Source organism: Capronia coronata, assembly GCF_000585585.1.
Source record: "Capronia coronata CBS 617.96 chromosome Unknown acBCG-supercont1.5, whole genome shotgun sequence".
Classification (NCBI taxonomy): Eukaryota; Fungi; Ascomycota; class Eurotiomycetes; order Chaetothyriales; family Herpotrichiellaceae; genus Capronia; species Capronia coronata.
In genome coordinates, this window is record NW_006912897.1 from 1,149,648 (window position 1) to 1,169,333 (window position 19,686).

Below are 19,686 nucleotides of genomic sequence, written 5' to 3' on the forward strand. Positions count from 1 at the left end.
TCCATATCTATACACCGTATTCTATACTTGGATGGATCGCCCTTCGAGTTTATGATGGTTATATCTATCCGAGGCTCCTTGCTGTACAGACCACGATCTTATGTCGATCATACTAGGAGCCGGTGCAGCTGGAATAAATCTGATCGCAGAGTCAAAAATAATTCAGTACGAAGGGCGGTCGCCAGAATGATACTAAAGGGAAGCAGGTATACAGTCGGTGTCACCGACTAGGACAACAACCTCTATCAGTCTAGGTCTGGGTGCGGAGAGGCATGATTGTCACCATCGTTGAGCTGGTGGACGATAGGACACCAAGCTGAGAAAATTGGCCTCTGAAGATCCGATCGTGGGCAGGAGACGCCATAAGGATGCCTTGAAAGTATTCGTACCAAGGCAGCTAGCTCAAGCATGGCGTTGGGAAGGACTGAGAGAAAGGATCTACTCGTTGCTACGTGATGGCAGCAGTATTGGCATCAGTTGTATGCCTGCTGGGGACAAGCTGAATCAGTACTTGCTCCCTGCAGATGGAATGTGATAACAATAAGAATATATAATAGCCTAATTGTTAGGCCCAGGCGTATTACATGATATTAAGTACAGATCCAGGATTCCTAGGTAGAAGTGCTTGGAATTTAAGTCTCTTTAGAAGCGGACCCTCTAGCGAGCGTGAATCAATCTATTCGTAGGACGTAGTACCTTTGGACTGGAGGCCCGCTAGCACGTAAGGAGAGGGTTCGACTTCGGCAAAACGCTCAGTATAACAAGACATTGACTATATGTCTAGGATCCCCCAGGCATAAAGTGCTTGTAATTCCAGTCTTTTCAGGATGGGCCCCTAGCGAGCGTGGACCTGTTCGTGATATTGTTCCAAGCACTTGAACCCAGTCATAAAACCACCACCACCACCACCATCATCATCAGGCACACATTGGAATCTGATTACAGTTCACGCACCTCCCTGACCTCTTCGGCTTCACCCATCTTGCCTGAACTGTATTCTTTACTAGCTTGACTGCTCGGTGTCCTGGGCGTCAATCCATCCATCTCCTCTGGGGCAACCGGCAAGCCCAGTGCATTGGTGGTGTACTTGCCCAGCCTCTCGTCCCTCCTGTACATGTACACCCATGTCAACGTGATCAGAATGCTGAAGCCGTAGAATCCGGCCTGCACCTGGTAGCCAAACTTGTAATGCGGCGCATCCGGGGTCGGGAACAGATACAGCGGCATCCATGCCGTGAAGCCGTAACAGATGGTATTCCACAGGCCGATCATCATGCCTCTCTGCTCGTGGTCCTGCTGGCAGCACTCGTGCACCCAGGTCGAGGACAGACTAGTGCCTCCGTCCGCACCGAAGGGTAAGAGGAAGGCGAACACCAAAACCCCAAATGGAAGGTCCCAAATGGAGAGCAGGATCATGCCGACGAGGCCCACGACAGCGGCCAGGATCAACAGTGGGGCGCGCTTTCCTGTCGCGTCAGAGATGACGGCATAGATATAAGCGGAAACTAGGAGCCAGGCGCTGCCGGCCGTCGGAATGTCGTTGATCTGGGCGACGGAGAAGCGTCCTAGGGATTTCAACCACAGGTTCATGTATGAGACGGCATTGAAGCCAAAGCTGAACATCATGTAGTTCAGGCCGTAACACCAGAATTGCCCTGAGCACGTTCAGTTAGCTTGGACGTCTGATGATACTCACGGTGGGTGTCAAGGTGTCAGCGGCTTACAGGAGAGAATGACCCCAAGGAGTCTCTTCGGGGTAAACCGTCTTGGTTCGGCTCTGCCAAAGGCTTTGGATCGCTTGAGAGCGAACTCACGATGTTTCGGCTTCAGCCAGCGGGCGCGTGTGTTGCTCGGCGCGTCAGGTACGCAGTAATAGCATAGGAAGCACATTGGCACGCTCATGATGCCTGCAAAGCCGTTAGAATCAATATGGCTGGCACATGGCGATGAGAGCCATTGTCGTCTGTATAACGGTTGTCGATTGAGGAGCCATCAAACTCACCGTCCACGATGAAGAGCCATTGCCACCCCTTCAAACCGGCATGCCCATTCAAATTGTTATACACCGCCCCTTGGAGGTAGCCGCTGCACATGGTGCCAATGCATGCGGACATCTCGAAGATAGTCATCCGCTTACAGAGCTCGTCTGGCGAGTACCAGCTGCCAATGACCCAAGCAAGTCCTGGAAAGGCGGACGCCTCAGCAAGGCCGGCCACGAAACGTAGCCCATAGATCTTGCCCTGGGGTCAGCGGTGTGCTCAAAGCTTGTGTTGTTCATGTACATACAGTTTCAACATTCTTAGCCCCGGCGAGCCCAAAGGTGCAGATTGTCCAGATACTCTCGCACGCAGCAAGATAGATCGAGGGTCGGACGCGTGTCATGGTGAGCACAGCTATGGTCGACCCAGTCATGTATCCCATATTGAACATCTGGCAGCAGCGTCAGCATGGAAGTCATTTAGAATGAGGATTGGGGCCGTAGACGTACCAGATTCATGTAGTTCCGATCTTGACCGACCATATGCAGCTGTCACTCGTCAGCAACCGTTTTGAAACCCCTTCAACAGCTCTGCTGAGATACTCACATCTTCCTGCATGCCGCTCACGTATGCATTGCTCACGTTGCTCTGGTCGAGATACTTCACAAAGTACGCGTACATGGAGTAGAGCAGCAGGAAAGCATCCAGCCGATTGACAAATGCGCGCGTCTCAGGATCTTTCCCGAAGGAGTCCCACACGTACCACAGAAGGCGTTTCCTGAGCGGCTTCTTCTCTTGCTCCTTGACGATGTAGTCGTGCACCTCCTCATTGGAGATCTCCGCCGTGTTGGTGACCTTCTCGGGTTCCATTGCGGCGAGATAGGTCGCTTCGAGAAGAGGTCTGAAAGGACTGGTCCTGGATGAAGTGTTCCAACAAAGTGATCTGCTGCCACCGATCGTATTGTCCGTGGGCACCTCTGGTCTTTTTATCTCCAATATGGCCGACCCTCTCTCGTGATACCGGATCCCAATGTGGTGGCGGGAGTCCAAGATTGCTTCAGCCTCGTCCAGATCTTGGCAATTGTGGGCCCTGTATATACAACGCTAACGGAACATCCGATACCTATCTGCCTATCTAGTAAGAGAGAATGAGCAGGGCGATATTGGTCAGTCTAGAGACCCTGTCGCGACCATTGGGGTATACTAGTAATGAGTAGTAGTGTCTTGATAGGACTGTGTGCCGGGCCCCTATCTTGGTGAAAGCTCCAATGGCGAAAACACTGGGTCCCAACCGTTGTTCCTCCACGCCATCTGTTCCTCTGTGGAGAGAGCATTCGCCTGCAACTTGCTTGTTTCCCCAGTATGGCCAGGTGCGCATGTCTTCTTGCACGGAGTTTCCGTGCCGACACGTCTCTCCTCTTAGACTCTTATGATAGGTACGCATTCGGGCGCTTATCATGACAGCACTCTTCCTCTGCGACACTATCGACAGATCAACCAGACTTCGGGCCATCCGAATGGCGACTTCCCAGTGGGCAAGTCGAGAGTGCGTCTCCCTCGGATAAGCAGAGTAGGCGGCCGGATGGAAGGGTAGAGGCTAATCCAACAGGAGGTTCCGATTGTTCTCTTCCATCGACTCGTCCACAATTCCCTCTCACCTGCTTCGTTCCTTCTAGCATATAAATCAAACCCATCTCTTGATCACAAAGAGCCTGGGCATCAAGGACGAGTATCTGAAGCAAAGGTACCCTCTTTTTATCAAAACGATTCTATCTTGAGGTCACTTATCAACGCCTAGCTTGACTATCGCCTCCATTTGCAACCATGTCTCCACCCATTGCAATCGAGCCGCAGAGTGCGTATGTGCCCTCTACTTTCACGAAGTCGCCGGAGGTAGCAGTCAAGGTGACCGCCCTGCCTGTGAACAAGGATGTCGAAGAGCGCCCACGGCCATCCCCAAAAGGCTACTACGACTCCCTTGAGCTGTTCCCTCGCGTGCACGAGGAGTCGTACGCCGAGATGAAGGCTGAAAACTACCCCTACCTCGATCTCCTGCCTCATTCGCCAAAAGGCATCCACCCCCCGCTCAAGGAGGTGCCGCACAGCGATGTCGGGCTCCGCGCCGACCCTGCCATGCCCAACCTGCTCAAGGCTCCTGGCGCGGTGTTCAAGGAGATGACGCCCGGGTTCGGCAGCGAGGTGCATGGCATCCAGCTGAGCCAGATGACCAACGCGCAGAAGGACGAACTGGCGCTCATGGTGGCCAAACGCGGATTGTTGGTGTTCCGCGACCAGGACCTGAAGGATCAGGGCCCGGCCAAGATGCTGGAGCTGGGCGAGCACTTCGGTCCTCTCCACACTCATCAGTTCGGAGACATGGTGAAAGGCTATGCCGGCCTGACCGCCGTCTACCGCGACCAGCACAAGAAGCTGGCGGACGCCCACGTCGCGGGTAACGTGAGCAGTATCAACTGGCACACTGACATGAGCTACGAGATGTATGTCACTCAGAACTCCCCTAACCCCTTTGGGAATGTTCCCATATTCTATAAAACTTGCAACAAGAATCCCTTGTTTTTCCATAGAGCTCGCTAACTCGAACCCTGCAGTAACACAGTGGGCACCACCTTCCTCATGCACATGACTGGTCCCCCCTCGGGCGGAGACACCATCTACGCCAGCATGACAAAGGCCTTCTCCAAGCTCTCGCCTGCCTTCCAAGAGTTCCTGTCGACTCTCTCGGCCGTGCACAGTGGCCACCGCCAGTTCAGCAAGGCCAAGACTGCCACAGGTCTCATCCGTGAGACCATCGAGACTATCCATCCAGTTGTCCGTACTCACCCCGTGACGGGCGAGAAGGCTCTGTGGGTGAACCCGACCTACACCAGCGAGATCGTCGGTCTGAAGGAAGAGGAGAGCGAGGCTATCTTGAGAATGCTGTTCTTGCATACCCAGATGGGCCAGGACTTCCATGTCAGAGTCCATTGGGAACCGGGCACAGTGGTCGTCTACGACAACCGCATCACTCAGCACAGTGCTCTTTTGGACTTCGAGCCGGGCCCGGGGATTAGGAGACATTTGATTAGGATCACTCCCCAGGCGGAAAGGCCGTTTTATTAGAGAGTTGGAATAGATCGTCCGATCCTGGAGGGGTAAGACGATAAGGGGTATAGGGGTATGGGGGTATAGGGGCATGGAGACATGATGGGGAAAGCCATGTATAAGAGGATGTACCGAAGCATCGGGCTCTCATTTAGCAATCCAGCTGTATGAAAATAAAATACCTCAAGTTCCTTCTTCGGAGTCGACCGGTTGTATATCACGGTAGGTCTACGCTCGCTCGGGGATGTGCCCCGAAAAGAATGCAATCCCTAGCACTTATGCTTGAGAATCCTATACCTATGATCAACGACTTAGGTAGTTATACGCTGAGAGGCCGCCCACGCTATTCGATCCTCTGGTGCCAATTGTTGATGAAGGTCTTCGAGCGGAAAAAGCCTTCCGCCCTCCTCAGCGGCGCCGACTCGACCGGGCATCGCAGTTTCTTTGCCGGATCGGCCAACGTGTGTATACCAGTCTTCTTCCCTAAGTGGTGCCATGATGGGTGTGGGCCGTGGACAAGACTGATACTTATACGATAAGATGAGAGAGATATCACTTACTGGGGAAGAGGGTGATATCAGATAGAGTCGCACCCTGGAGAGTTGAAAGGAAGGTGAGTGAAGACAAAGACCTAGTAGGACAATTGACTTACTTTGAGTCTTAGACGTTTCAGCCTCATTAAATTCTTGAAAATACTTCACTAAGCTATTCACTACTATCTTCTCCTTCTCCTTCTTCTATTCCTTCTCCTACTCCTCTTTCTTTTTCTATTCCTCCTTCTACTTCTCTTTCTTCTCCTTTATACTCTGTTCGTGACAACAACAGTTCTCAATAGAACATTTTTACGCCGCATACCGGGAGACTCGTTGAACTTGCCTCTCTCTTCTCTTCTTGAGAGACTCGTTGGACTCGTGAAGCCTTTATCTAGAACTTCCAGACAACAATATTTTCAACTGTGAAAATGTCAACCCATACCAGTCAAGGACCTGCTCAACTAGCCTTCAATTTGGCACTCGTGGCCTACGACTACAAGTTTGAAGAAAGAAAACCGAATCAGCTTCTAAGCGTCCGCCACTTTGTCAAGCAACCACAAATTTCTGGCCTTCTGGCACAAGGGACAAGCAACATAGTAGTACCTAGGATCCAACCTAGCGAGGAGGAAAAGTCGCAACGTGATGACTCGATTGTGGGAGTTTGGGTCGGTATGAGACCGTCCTGGGTTGACCAGAACCTGAACGACAACACCGTTAAGGCAGGCAAAGGCTCGAGTGTGAGCTCGAACAAAGGCTTCCCTCTGGTCCAATTCGACAAGACTGCATTGAGAGTGGTTGTTCCCTTGGGAAAAAAGACCGCCAACTACTATTCTCTCGTCAATCCGATGCAGGGACTATGTACTGCATATCATAAGCCAATTGAAGAGGTTTTCTTCTTTCCGGAATTCAGAGACGATGCTGCCACCTCAGCACATGCTCGCCGGGAAAGTTGGGAAAGAAGGCACGAGACGCGTGCTAGATCAGTATGGAAAAGGAAGACAATTCGCCCAAGTCATACGACAAGACAAAATCCAAGGTCAACTATAGAGACGATTTCAAGAGACTTGCACTAGCAGAAACCAGGGTATTATTATCGATCGAGTCACACATTGGGGATCTAATTCAAGCTTTGAGGGACGGGCAAGACAATGACACTGATATGGATACCTTCGTGGAGATTCTTGAGAGGTCTCAAGGCTTGCTACGGAAGGACATTACGGTATTACAGGAGCTCGGTGGGAGCATACTGGATAAGGATGAAGATACGAGTGGAGATGAGGATGAGGTCGAGGATGAGGATGACGAATGAGTGGACAGCTCAACGGACTTATTCTAGTCGAATTGATTACTTCGTCCTTTCTAGCTATTTGAGGTGTAGTAGTTATAACGAAGTGGCAGCATTCGTGATATGTCGTTCTATTGGTGCAACTACTTTAGAGGAACCAGGATTAGTTGCTGGTGCTGCCCTTCATGGTTCCATCATCCCCAATATCATCGCCCAGAAAGTCGTACATCATATCCCAGACCTGTTCGTCCAAAACTGCACTTGGAGCCAGCGTCTCTCCACTCATGGAATTGCTCGAGGTGCCCCCGGGCGTCCCCAGGATATTATTGATAGTTGCCAGAAGTTGTGCCCCTCCGTCCGGCGCATAAATGGGTTGCCCTGCACCCATGGAGGAACCCTGTTCGTCCCCGGCCAGCGCCAAAGCAGGATTGAATGCAAGATTCGGGTCGTCCTCACCGGCAGCATATCCCGAGTCATGACCATGAGAATGAGACATCATATCAATCATCCTGCTAGCCAAGACTTCGAATGCGTCACGGTACCTTTTCGCTGGTGGCGAACGCTCAGCAATGACAAAGAGAACCGAAGAGCACGCGCGGATGTCATTGCTCCAGTTGGGATGGTACACGGCCGTGGATGAGAAGGCTCTCCCTAAGGTAGCCCACATACAGTAGAGTAGCATCATGCCCGCTGTAAAGACACTGTTTAACGACAGGAGGCTATATCCCACGCTGGTGTACTGGTGTAAGCGTTTGTAGTATTGGCACACGTCGCCAGCCGCGCGGGCACAAAGTGCAAGATAGCGGTCCTGGGAAGGAGCGCGAGAGTCTGCTACCTGGACGTGTGATGAGCCGGGTCGTGGGCTCGAGTCGGGGGCTTGTAGTGTTCCTGATTTGGTCAATGCAGAAATACGTGGCCGAAGCAGAAGTTGCACGGCTTTGGCGTAAAAAACCTCGAAGAACTCCTGGCTCTCGTACAGGCGACGGTCGATATCGTGACCCGTGCTGAGCTGACTGATCTCCCTGGGGAATGGTATAGTCGCCTTCCATTCGGCAAGTTCTTGGAGCAAGACGTCAAAGATCGGATCATCGGGATTTGAGGCCCAGGAAGCGTCAGTCCCGTATATGAATCGTTGAATGCGTGATTCTATGCGGCAGAGTCGTATCATATGAATGAAGGAAGATAGGCTGGTTGGATGTGGATTAGGAACGGGGGGTGGGGAGCGTTCCAGAGCGAGTATCGTGCTCGGATCCTTAATAGTGTCGGGAATGTCAATCGGGAGCTGACTAGCTGTTAGTCCACGATTCGTCCAATGATGTACCTTGCGGAGATTACCTCAACATCAATTTCATGCTCGGCCACGGCAAAGGGTCGCCCAAGGGTGATACACAACGTTCGATCCAAGATATACGCGGTCCAAAATACGCGTTTGCGAAGCTCCCTCTGATAGGGATCGAAGCGCCTGTCGCGTGGTTTGCTCTTTCGGTGGAGACCAAGTTCAACTGCCATCCTCATGGCTAGACCAAGCACATGCCACCCTCCAAGTGTACCTGAAGACCCCGACGTCCGCACCGAAAAGATTGCCAGTAGAAGTAAGGCCTGCACACTCTCGAGACCATGAACCTGTAAAGGAGCATCAAGATAGCGCAGAGCAGCAGCATAATGCGCCTAGACGGAGTCAGCCAGCGAACTGGAGAGGCAACCTTGGGAGGAAGTACTTCTGGAACAACGTCCGCCAGGGGACTGGAGATCAACTCAAAATTCCTAGCTCCGATGGCGATAACCATATGATGCGCAAATAACTTCATACAATCACTTGGAATACTAGGATCCAACTCTTCTCGACGTTCGCATGTCTGCAACAAAGCCATTTTGTCGAGGACTGGATACCTTGAGTGAATACGATTGATGTACATGGCCACCAGCTGCTCAGATATATGCTTGGGTGGAAATGACAGCTGAGCGCCCGCCTGTTCCACTGCCGCCCAGTCGTTTCCAAGCTGGAAGAGCGACTGAGGATGACGGGGCGAGACATCGAGTTGCTCGGTGCTTGCGGCAGAGAATGATGAAGATAGAATGGCGTGTACCATCCGTGCCAAAGAGAACCCAGATGTACTGCCCAAGAAGTATGGTTCGGCGGCTGCATTAAGTGATAGCAGGCCAACGCTGTTGGAGAGCTCGTCGTACACATCAGCAGAGTCCTTGGACTGACTCGACGAGTCACCAGCCTGCGTAACGGGCGTTTGTCCCGGTACAGCAGCGGAGTCCATGTGATCTTCCGCGATCTCTGGAGCGTAGGAGCGCAGGAGGCCCTCGAGCGAAGCAACCCGATGCTCGAGTTGTGCAACGTAACTGCGATGAGGGTGAGCAGTTGCTGCTGAAGATTCAACGAGAGGGAACTCACTCAGGAGGATATTCCATATCTCCTCTGCCCTGGCCTGCAGCTGAACGATCCCAGATGCATCCTTCTCAGTCAGTATCGAACTGGAGGTGGCTGCTCGATTCGAAAGACTTACGAACGCTTGCCTTTCTACATCCCGAGCAAACCGGCACCATGCCATCACACTACCTGAAGTTTAGTCATGGTCTTCCAAGTCTCCGAGTTCAACCCCAGCTGTGGTGAAACTGTACCTTCTGCTTGCGACTCTTGCAACGCTGGCATGCTATGAGTACGCGAGGGCGCCTCTGGCGGGGTGGGATCCGGCCAGCTGTTGACAAATTCATCACGATGACCGCGGTCGGGGACGACACACAGATGGTCGAACGACGTCTGTAATCAAGGACTTGTCGAACTTGTCGACAATTGGTATATGGAAAGGGACCCAGACCATCTTCGTTCGCTTCTCCTTATCGCGGGTTGAGCGGCCTTAGCCTCCAATCGGAAGATCCGAAGCTGAAGTCGTCTCCCTTGACCAATCAGGGTCTAGTTAATCGATCTCCAAGTTGGCCGATCCTCCAGGTTGGCCGATCCTTCAAGTTGTCCGAAACTCTCGAAGCCCGCGCTCAAGAGTCATGTAGAGAGTACGGCATAGTAGAGCAGAGATGACAGACGTCTGTCGCAGTTGGAGAGCATCAAGTCGTCCCATGGCGAGCTCACCTACCTTCTTTGCGCAATCTGTGACAGGAACAAGTAGAGATCATCAACGTGATAGGGTCCTGAGAAGGACCAGGCGGCAGACCTCCATCGGACGACCAACAGCAGATCCTGCACTGATTGATCAATGCCAGGAAGCATGAAGCAGTCTGAAACGTTACGTTAAGGGAAGAGCAGAAAGAGGGAGTCGCTGGTCAAGAGGACAGCCTCGCCAGGAGGGTGAGGTTGCTGTTAAAGCGGCGTGGCTTGTATTGTATAGGGCGGCATGGACGATGTCCCGATTCACGACGAAGCGAGGCTCGAAGACCTGCCATTCGGTAGTGATGACGATGAGGAAACGCAGGCTCTCGACGACGAAGCATCACTAGGTACTTCTAAACAAGTTGTCTTCCGGAGTGGACGTCGTAACATCGTGGGGCCTCTGAGGACAACGAACGCGAAAATGACCAACTCTAGTACGCCTCTTTTATCTTGACGAGGCGGCCAGCATCATTGGGACTGGATCTGTTGTAAGCACGGAAAGCATCAACGACCAGCTGCGCTGCACTTGACGATGGCACGGAGGTCAATCACCGTCGTCATATATACCCTGACTCTGGTATCCGTTACTGCCTTTCTATTGTTCTGCTTCGTTCTTCAAAGTCCAGTCCGAAGTGTCCGGTGGCTTCCAGCGGTTGGGCATCATGGATCTGTCCAGGAGGGCGACTTCTTACTGGGGGTTGGAAAAGCAGATATCACAGGGTGAGAAGTCTACCATACCGGCCTAACTAATACTGATGATTGCAGGCCCGTCGTTGAGATCAACCTTATGGGTTATGCAGACACAGATCAGTCAGGAACTGGTCTGCGGCAACGTCTGTATTGCCGCGCATTCATAGTCGGAAGTCTCTCGGACCCCTCCTCGAGAATCGTCTATTTAGTCCTCGACACCCAGTCCGGTGATACTGCTGTTCGCCATGGCATCCTGGAAGGACTCAAAAAGTTAGGACCAGCGTACAAGATGTACAACAAGAACACAATAGCTGTGACCGGTACACACAGTCACAGTGGGCCTGGAGCATGGTTGAACTACCTTCTGCCGCAAATCACGAGCAAAGGGTTCAGCAGGGAAAGTTACGAGGCTATTGTCAACGGCTCTGTGCTCGCCATAAAACGGGCACATGCCAGTCTTGTTCCAGGTCATCTGAGACTGGGTCAACAAAAGATAACGAATGCTAATGTTAATCGAAGTCCTTATGCATACCTACAGAATCCTCTGCAGGAGCGAGAACGGTATGCAGAAGATGTTGACAAGGAAATGACTCTTTTGGAGTTTGGCAGGGCGTCTGACGGTCATCCTCTAGGTGCTCTGTCTTGGTTTCCAGTCCATGGCACATCACTCTACCAGAACAACACCCTGGTTACTGGAGATAACAAAGGAGTGGCAGCGTACTTGCTGGAAGAGTATATGAGAGAAAAGAACCCAGATTTCACGGCCGGGTTTTCGCAGGCAAATGTCGGCGACACTTCACCCAACACTCTCGGGGCGTTTTGTGAAGATACTGGCCTTCGATGTTCTTTCAACGACAGTACCTGCGGCGGCCGAACTCAGCCTTGCCACGGCCGCGGACCAATGTTCAGATTTCTGGACCAAGGGACGAAGTCCTGCTTCGATATCGGCAGTCGCCAAATGGCCGCAGCCAGAAACCTCCTAGATAGCGACAGCCTAGAACGAATACCAGCATCAACCGTATCCTTCTTCCACACGTATGCCAACCTGTCATCGTTCAATTTCACCTCTCCCTTCAACCGGTCCCGACAACTCAGGACATGTTCCGCCGCTCTGGGCTATGGATTCGCGGGTGGGACGACAGACGGGCCTGGAGCCTTTGACTTTTCGCAGGGTACAAATGACACGGACGACTCTCCGTCTCTGAAGAACCCGCTCTGGAAGTTTGCACGTGGGTTTGTCCACGAACCGACGGATGAGCAGAGAGCGTGTCAGAGACCCAAGCCTATTCTGCTTGATGTGGGAGCAGCTGACCATCCGTATGCGTGGACTCCCAACATCGTCGACATCCAACTCTTCCGAATTGGCCCGCTCATAATCATAGTGTCTCCTGGAGAAGCCACCACAATGGCGGGAAGACGCTGGCGCGACTCTCTGGAAGCCGCGGCGCAGTCGGTTCTCCATATCGAGAAGCCCATCGTCGTCCTCGGCGGGCCTGCCAATACATATGCGCACTATATTGCGACCGAAGAAGAATACGGCGTCCAGCGATATGAGGGGGCCAGCACGCTCTATGGAGCACACACTTTGGCAGCCTACGTCAATCTGACTCTCGACTACCTCCCGTATCTGGGCTCGCCTGACGAGACTTCGGATCTGGACAGGCTCCCGGCGGGCCCCAGCCCTCCCATCAACGTCAATTCTTCGTGGTCCTTCATCACCCCGGTGGTGGTCGATCACGCCGGTTTCCTACGCAGATTCGGTCAGACACTTTCTTCCCCTGACCCGGCCACGTCGTATAGACCTGGGACGACGGTCAAGGCCCGATTTGTCGGCGCTAATCCGCGCAACAACTTCCGTCTCGAGGGAACATTTGCTGCTGTGGAGAGATATGACTCTTCATCTGGCTCTTGGGTCCAAGTCCGATCTGATCGCGACTGGTTTCTCGTCTTTCGATGGGAACGAACAAATTCCGCGCTAGGAACAAGCGAGGTCAGTATAGAGTGGGAAATCGAGCCAGGCTCTGAGACAGGCATGTACCGGCTGAAATATTATGGCGACTTGAAGGGGTTGACAGGTCGGATTACCCCTTTTGAGGGGACGAGCCGTGTCTTCAACGTCGCAGGCGACACGAACAAGACTGCATTTTGGGATGAGCTGGTTCGGCTGTAAGCCGAGCTCTCAGAGCATGGTTCGACTGAATTTGTTGACATGCCTCGGAATCTTTCCATGAGGCTCCTCGCAACCAGTCTGCAAAGGCAGTCCTGTGCCCGCTCTGAATGGCTGAGGGAACATTGCCTGCTTCACGTTTGATCCAACTTGAAGTAGATACCGTCGCCACCGCCGCAGTTGGGTATCAAAACACACACCTCGCATCTTATAACCGGGCATCTATAGCCGATCTAGACGCCCTCAAAATTCTCTACAGGCACCCTGCGAGCTAGTACTGCACAAAATAAGTAGCACCGCCTAATTTTAGTAGGGGCGCCCTTTGAACCTTCAATATGCGGTAGGTACACCTACGTGGAAGGAGAAACACCTGTTGTATCAACCTCACGGGCTCCTAATATCAATTTTGCAGTGCCACCTATTTTATAAGGAAACACAGTTCCTCCAATAGAAGAAGTGGAATTATCTTTTAATGGTTTCTAGCGGTTGAGCACATGCTATAGTATACGTTTGATTTCATATCAATGTCATTCGAGGCTGGCTCAAGACAGTTCCTTCAAAAGCGGTTCGAAGGTTCAACGATACGTACCCAGGCTGTACCCTCCCTACAATCAGTGAGGTGGCCGAGGCGTCTGAACAGCGAGAGATTGCTATTGTGCCAGTAGTGGCCTGTAACATCGCGAAAAGGCTCAGTGGTGGTTCAAATCAGATATTCTCGTGTGCAGCCGCATATATTTCCATGGACCTCCACGATCTGACAAACTTGAAGGTAAGCAGCAGAAGGTCCTGGGGTAAGTTGGCAGACTTTCCTCTGTCCTCTGATTTCCCCTCCGGCAACGATTTTTCCCTGCGTATAACGCAGCGACATTGAAAGAGTGAATACAGAGGAAACTTCAGTTTTGGAAGAAGAGGAAAAGAAAGAATCTGATGCGGATGCTGGACAATGTTTGTAAGGGTCGAACGGAGTTCTGGCTGCCAAGACATTGAGGCTTGGCAAGAAGGGAGGCTGGTGAGTGGCTGGATTACGTCATACATATCGTCGCCTCTGCACAATCACGACTCGGACTCGGATGTCGCTGTAGCCTGCGCACTTCTATTGTTTATTCCTCACTCAACAGGTAGGTAGTTACCGAGATCCTAGGTGTAACTACCAGGTACCTACATGTATCCAGAGGTGTAGAACCATCCTATCCTCCTCTATGGATTCTATCTTTGCGCCTTCAAAGACAGTCGCGGGTGTCCAACATGTTCAATGCTGTTTCTGAAGCCGTCTGGCTTTATCCTCTCAAGGTATGTATGTATGTTGTTATTCAAGATGTCGACCAAACACTCGCACGCAGTCAATGCTGAACTGGGCATTCATTATAGGGCATCGTCTACTTCATCGCCCACCCGTATTTCTACCCTCTCTTCAAGACTCGCCTGATTCCTATCTTACTCCTCTCCGCCTTCATCTACGCCAACCTCTTCATCTGGACCTTTCTTCCTCAGGCTGCCTTCCTCGCGATATTTCACGGACCTGGAGCCTGGCTCAATGCCACTTTTCTCGTCCTAGGAGAAGGTGCTGCAATCGTTGCCCTGCTCTTCGAGGCATTCTTTGTCGACGAAACACTGGTGGATATCTTTGATGCGGTGCTGATCGATCAGGGACTGGCCGACATGGTCGGTCAGGCACGTCTCATTCACCCGGATGCTTCAAACTCCGTACAGATGCTCGGCAAACCTACAATCTCCTCGATCTACAGCCCCTTCAGTCTGCGTCAGATCATAGAATTTGTCATCCTTCTGCCGCTCAACTTCATTCCCTTCATTGGGGTGCCGCTCTTCTTAATTCTCACGGGATACAGAGCTGGTCCCTTCCATCATTGGCGGTATTTCAGGCTACGCAGCTTCTCGAAGAAGGATCGAAAGAATTATGTTCGGCAACGACAGCTCAAGTACACCTGGTTTGGTATCGTGGCGCTATCGCTGCAACTTGTCCCAGTACTGAGCATGTTCTTCCTGCTCACTTCCGCGGCTGGAAGTGCCTTGTGGGCCGCGAAGATGGAAAAGGCTCGACGGCTCCGAGAAAGCGTTGCTGCTCCGTCTGCGGAGCCATATCAAGACAACCCAGTCTAGCTTAGCCCTATTCATGTGGATTGACCGTGTACTTCTCCACGGCATCGGCTACCTCCTCTAGACTTCTTACGACCACGGTTGGTCCCTCTCCGAGTTTGTCCTGCCAGCCAGTCCCTGCTCGGTCAACCCAGGCGGCTTGGATGCCTGCCGCTCTCGCTCCGGTGACGTCGAATGGATTAGCGGTCACGAGCCACAAGGAGCTCTCCTGGCCCACCTTGTCGACCCTCTGTGCGAGATATTTGTACACCTCTGGTGCGGGTTTGAAAACCTCCACAGCGTCCACAGTGATCATGTCTTTGAACACTGAGGAATTGAGATCACTAGATCGGTTGACTGAATTGGATACCATAGACTTGGTGCCGTTTGAGAAGACAACACATTCAATGGCCGTGTTCTCTGCAAGTCGACTCAACGCTGGGTTGACGTCAGGGAATGTGGACAGAGAATCGTAGGCTCCCAAGATTTCATCTGTATCGGTGTCGGAAAGGGACTCGCCATGTTCCGCCAAAGCATGAAGGAGAGATTTGCGAGTGACTTCGGAGAAATGTTCATAACGTCCTTTGACGGTCAGTCACGTTCTTAGCAATCATAGAAAGGTAGCATCGCATTCAGAGATACATCACATACCCATGCTATTCAATCTCCACGTATATTCAAGTTGGTACTTTCTCCACACAGCAGCAATCGAGGCAGCCTTGTCTTGCCCGAAATGAGAAGCCAGCTCCTTGGCTATGCTTGCTGTGGAGAGAAGCGTCCCGTAGAGGTCGAGGGCAATGACAGTCTTAGCCATCGTTACAGTGATGTGATGTGATGCCTCGAGGCGTACTGGGTGTTAGCTACCTAGGCCTTATGCACCCTTGTTCATGTACAACGTATTGATTAATATTAGAAATTGTCAGAGACAGCCAACTGTGGTCCTAATGTCCCCACCAGGCCCGTGCACGTGACGGTCTATACAGAGCATATACTAACGTCAACCTTCCTGTCACTTCTTCCCTTGTCTTCTCTTGCCCTCCCATCCTGTGGCCACTTCCAATGATACCGATGAATGGCCCAGAACATTTCAACTTCGATGCCTTTCGTGACTGCCTGTTTACAGTCATTGTGAATAAGTCCACCCCAGACGAAGCTCGGAAAGGATCCAAACGTAGCTCTATCCGGAAGAAGCCCACCACATCTCAAACCTCCTTCACGGACCCCGAGCCCTCAGAACTGGCCGATTTTGCAGAGTATCTCGCCGGCGGGATCTTTGCCAGCCTCCCAGACGAGCTCCAGAATCTTACCCACCGTGCTATCCAGGATGATACGACCCTGTCTGACAAGTGGTCCTTGCCACTGACCCTTTCCGTCCTGGAGGAGGTCACAGCATATATTCCGGGAGAGGTCAACGACAGCCTGACAGCCTATGGGCTGGTGGAGGCCCCCAAGTCAGATGTCCAGTCCTTTATAACTCCAGTACTTTCTGCATATATCGCCGTTGTGACAACGCCACCGCCCAAATGGATCGAAACAAGGACGACCGCTTGCGAGATCTGCGACCGGGACTGGGTGCCCTTGACCTACCATCACCTAATCCCCAAGGAAGTGCATGCCAAAGTTCTGAAAAGGGGTTGGCATGAAGAGCATCGTCTGAACAGCGTTGCGTGGTTGTGTCGTGCTTGTCACAGTTTTGTCCATAGGATGGCCTCGAACGAGGAATTGGCTCGTGAATGGTACACTGTCGACTTGATCTGTTCCAGGGAGGATGTCCAGAAATGGGCTCAATGGGTGAGTCGGGTCAGGTGGAAGAAGACTTGAAGCTTCATTGGCTCAATCAGGTACATGAGGCTTTCTTCCAGGAAGAGGAGCGATTTGGCTCATACCCTTGTCCGGTGCTTCCTGAACAAAGTTTGCAGCCTTGTCCACAGGAGGAACCCATGCTTTGGACTAATTCGCATTATTGGCCTTGCCTTGGAAGCAAGGCTGCGACATCATCCAGTCAGTTGAACAATATCAAGCATGTTCGTTGGTTGTTGGTTGGTTGTTGGTTGGTTGTTGGTTGGTTGTTGGTTGGTTGTTGGTTGGTTGTTGGTTGATTGTTGGTTTGTGAGGTTGTGGGTGTGCTTGCTTGCTTGCTTGACTGCTTGCACGACATGTGAGCAGCTTGGAAAAAGGTACATATACTTCCACTGTCAGGTCAGCATCACGCTCTTCCGTCTCATGGCACGACAGCAGTTGCCCTGACAGGCTCTCTGCTGCTGTGGTGCCAACAGTGCCGGTCCCCAGCTCCACGCTCCACAGGAGCTGACTGCCGCTATATACACGCCGCTCCTCTGTACCTTCCTGTCGCTCAGCGTGAACGCTCCCCAGGACTAATCGCCGTTGTGGTCAGACGCTCAGCCATTATTCCTTGGCCGAAATGGTGAGCAATTCTCGCCTACCTAAACCCTCATCCTCTCCTGTCCTTCCAGCATCTGAACCATCTCTTGATCCAACCACTCATCCACCTTAAACTGTTGAGGAGCCTTCATCCTGGGCACCCTGTCAACAGCTCACACATCATTCTTCGAACATATTGCTCTCTTCCAAGAGCAGCTCTTGACTCTTCTTTCTTGTCTGCAAGTCCTTCTCTGCTCCGGCATTCTCATCTGCGTGTACAATCCATAACTCCTTCTCAAGCTGTCCTGTTCATTCAGACTCTTGAAAGCAAGTTCATGGACGCACAAGCCATTCGCAGTCACAGGCTCAGACATCATCCTCTTCCGCTTTCAGAGTTTTTCTCAAGCTTACCTTCTCACATATCATCCTCATCCTCTTCCTGACACGCAAGACCTCGAGATCGAGCGGTCAAGGGTTACTCGCCACACATCCTTCCAACATCCCTCAGACATCACAATCATCTCTTTTTTGACATGCAAGACCTTGAGATCAAGCGGTCAGGCTTTTGCTGAATTCGGAAGACCACGGTCTGACCATTTCACGTGCGCAATCGCAACCACATTCACAGCAAAACATACCAACACTGTTTTCAAACACGTCTTCAATCATCACTGCAGCCATAGTCGTTGTCATTGTCATCAAGCAAGGCTACTGGTCTTCCTGTTTGTTGACTGTGGTGTTGGCATAGGGATGTTGAAATTTCGGCAGCCTCGTTGTTGGGGCCTGGAGCCTCAAGCAACGAACTCAGGCACAACACAAGACGCAGCAAAACACACAGCCTTCACAACAACAACACAGGCATTGCCGCATCCTCACGGGACCGTCCAATATGGCAACCTTGGCGAAGTCACAGAGCATTCGCCAAGCGTTTTCTGCTGGTACCTTGGTATAGCAGATAAATATACGCACGCGTGCGATGCATGCTTCCTTCTCGCCTTCTCTTCTTCACAAATCCTCACAATCACTACCACAAACAAGAGAAACAATCTCAAGCGATCCAAGACAATCCACCAAGGATCATCGACAGAGACCAGAGTATCTCTCTTGAAGCATCTCTCATCCGAACAAGCTGTAAGTGAGCCCTCCTTGCCTTCATTCCGGGACCGCAGGTTTAGGTCTCATGCTCAACCTCCGATCTGAAACCTCACTTCGCTTTCACTCTTCACCTTTGTGCTTCACCATCATCCTTCACCCTCATCCCCTCACCTTCACCTTCACTCTTCCAGTCTTCTATTTATTGTTTCGCTTTTTTCCCTTTGATTCTCGTACTGATTCCTTCTTTACAGCATCCAAGCAAGCACAAGTACACGAGACCTACACCGATGGCACACGACGGCAAGGCATTATCAAGTGTGCGGGATCTGGCGGTCGACGTCACGATCCGCACCGCCTTGTCAACGCCGGATATAACGGCGGCGTACAGAGCTGGTGTCGAGACATTCCTCCGCCGTGGCGAAGAGGCTGACGTGCTCAGCGAAGTCCGAAGTCTCGAATTCGAGGCTTCGGTATGGAGCCGTGTCACGCAGGCTCTAACGTTGGCGGCAGCTGGGTGGGATGGCAATCTCACTCAGCTGCAAATCGACACCATGCACCTGTTGGTGGCTGCGCTCGACAACGCTGCTGTCACCTTTGGTCAGTCTATCTGGCTGGAGGAGGCACAGCGCCGCGCCATCAACATGTACGAGTGTGACGGTGGGCTCTTTGTGCGGATGGGCACTGCTCCCAGGCCGATGGCCGGTCACGGGCAAGACCGTGATCAAGGGATGGGGGAAGAGGGCGAGGACGGGGAGGAGGAGGAGGAGGAGGAGGAGGAAGAGGAGAGTAAGAGCGAGAGCGAAGAGACCAGTGCCGGTGAGGACGGTGCCGCTTCAGACGGTGATGGTGCTGCAGACGCTGGCAGATCCAATCTCTGGGTCTGTCAGCTCTACCCCAATCACCGGGGTTGCGTGCACAAGAGCAGCCTGGTGCGCCATATGTGGATGGTGCATAACGTCTTTGGCTTCAAGCCACAGTAGGGGAGGAGGATATCGGGGGAGGGGGCAGGGGGGAGGGGGGAGGGACGGACAGGGGGTGGGAAGTTCCTGTCGAGGAGTTGGAATATGTTCTCATTGCTAAGTCCCCGGCGTGGGCATGATACACATCATCAAAGACCCAAGTCCAGTCTGTTTCTTCCGTTTCGTGCTTTGCTTTGCTGTGCTTTGCTGTGCTTTGCTGTGCTTTGCTGTGCTTTGCTGTGCTTTGCTGTGCTTTGCTGTGCTTTGCTGTGCTTTGCTGTGCTT

At 52.2% G+C, this 19,686-nt stretch overlaps 9 protein-coding genes across 9 annotated transcripts; 6 read left to right on the forward strand and 3 right to left on the reverse strand.

Annotated features, from left to right (window-relative positions):
- Positions 1 to 939: 939 nt before the first annotated feature.
- On the reverse strand, positions 940 to 2,849 carry A1O1_06085 (uncharacterized protein; the record flags this gene model as incomplete). The annotated part of the gene is made up of 6 exons (XM_007726965.1): positions 940 to 1,655; positions 1,725 to 1,907; positions 2,003 to 2,234; positions 2,287 to 2,430; positions 2,489 to 2,527; positions 2,586 to 2,849. 6 exons carry the CDS (start codon positions 2,847 to 2,849, stop codon positions 940 to 942), a joined length of 1,578 nt encoding a protein of 525 aa, XP_007725155.1.
- A 954-nt stretch (positions 2,850 to 3,803) lies between these two features.
- Positions 3,804 to 5,099, forward strand: A1O1_06086 (uncharacterized protein; the record flags this gene model as incomplete). Its single annotated transcript, XM_007726966.1, has 2 exons — positions 3,804 to 4,477; positions 4,589 to 5,099. The coding sequence occupies 2 exons, from the start codon at positions 3,804 to 3,806 to the stop codon at positions 5,097 to 5,099; spliced, it is 1,185 nt and encodes a 394-aa protein (XP_007725156.1).
- Positions 5,100 to 6,042: 943 nt separating this feature from the next.
- On the forward strand, positions 6,043 to 6,923 carry A1O1_06087 (uncharacterized protein; the record flags this gene model as incomplete). The annotated part of the gene is made up of 2 exons (XM_007726967.1): positions 6,043 to 6,597; positions 6,651 to 6,923. 2 exons carry the CDS (start codon positions 6,043 to 6,045, stop codon positions 6,921 to 6,923), a joined length of 828 nt encoding a protein of 275 aa, XP_007725157.1.
- A 139-nt stretch (positions 6,924 to 7,062) lies between these two features.
- Positions 7,063 to 9,169, reverse strand: A1O1_06088 (uncharacterized protein; the record flags this gene model as incomplete). Its single annotated transcript, XM_007726968.1, has 3 exons — positions 7,063 to 8,181; positions 8,235 to 8,567; positions 8,618 to 9,169. The coding sequence occupies 3 exons, from the start codon at positions 9,167 to 9,169 to the stop codon at positions 7,063 to 7,065; spliced, it is 2,004 nt and encodes a 667-aa protein (XP_007725158.1).
- Positions 9,170 to 10,546: 1,377 nt separating this feature from the next.
- A1O1_06089 (alkaline ceramidase) lies at positions 10,547 to 12,874 on the forward strand (the record flags this gene model as incomplete). Its single annotated transcript, XM_007726969.1, has 2 exons — positions 10,547 to 10,734; positions 10,780 to 12,874. The coding sequence occupies 2 exons, from the start codon at positions 10,547 to 10,549 to the stop codon at positions 12,872 to 12,874; spliced, it is 2,283 nt and encodes a 760-aa protein (XP_007725159.1).
- Positions 12,875 to 14,116: 1,242 nt separating this feature from the next.
- A1O1_06090 (uncharacterized protein) lies at positions 14,117 to 14,989 on the forward strand (the record flags this gene model as incomplete). Its single annotated transcript, XM_007726970.1, has 2 exons — positions 14,117 to 14,161; positions 14,240 to 14,989. The coding sequence occupies 2 exons, from the start codon at positions 14,117 to 14,119 to the stop codon at positions 14,987 to 14,989; spliced, it is 795 nt and encodes a 264-aa protein (XP_007725160.1).
- A 7-nt stretch (positions 14,990 to 14,996) lies between these two features.
- On the reverse strand, positions 14,997 to 15,779 carry A1O1_06091 (haloacid dehalogenase, type II; the record flags this gene model as incomplete). Its single annotated transcript, XM_007726971.1, has 2 exons — positions 14,997 to 15,547; positions 15,617 to 15,779. 2 exons carry the CDS (start codon positions 15,777 to 15,779, stop codon positions 14,997 to 14,999), a joined length of 714 nt encoding a protein of 237 aa, XP_007725161.1.
- Positions 15,780 to 16,024: 245 nt separating this feature from the next.
- Positions 16,025 to 16,786, forward strand: A1O1_06092 (uncharacterized protein; the record flags this gene model as incomplete). The annotated part of the gene is made up of 1 exon (XM_007726972.1): positions 16,025 to 16,786. One exon carries the CDS (start codon positions 16,025 to 16,027, stop codon positions 16,784 to 16,786), a length of 762 nt encoding a protein of 253 aa, XP_007725162.1.
- Positions 16,787 to 18,729: 1,943 nt separating this feature from the next.
- A1O1_06093 (uncharacterized protein) lies at positions 18,730 to 19,422 on the forward strand (the record flags this gene model as incomplete). The annotated part of the gene is made up of 1 exon (XM_007726973.1): positions 18,730 to 19,422. The coding sequence occupies one exon, from the start codon at positions 18,730 to 18,732 to the stop codon at positions 19,420 to 19,422; it is 693 nt and encodes a 230-aa protein (XP_007725163.1).
- Between the last annotated feature and the right edge of the window lie 264 nt (positions 19,423 to 19,686).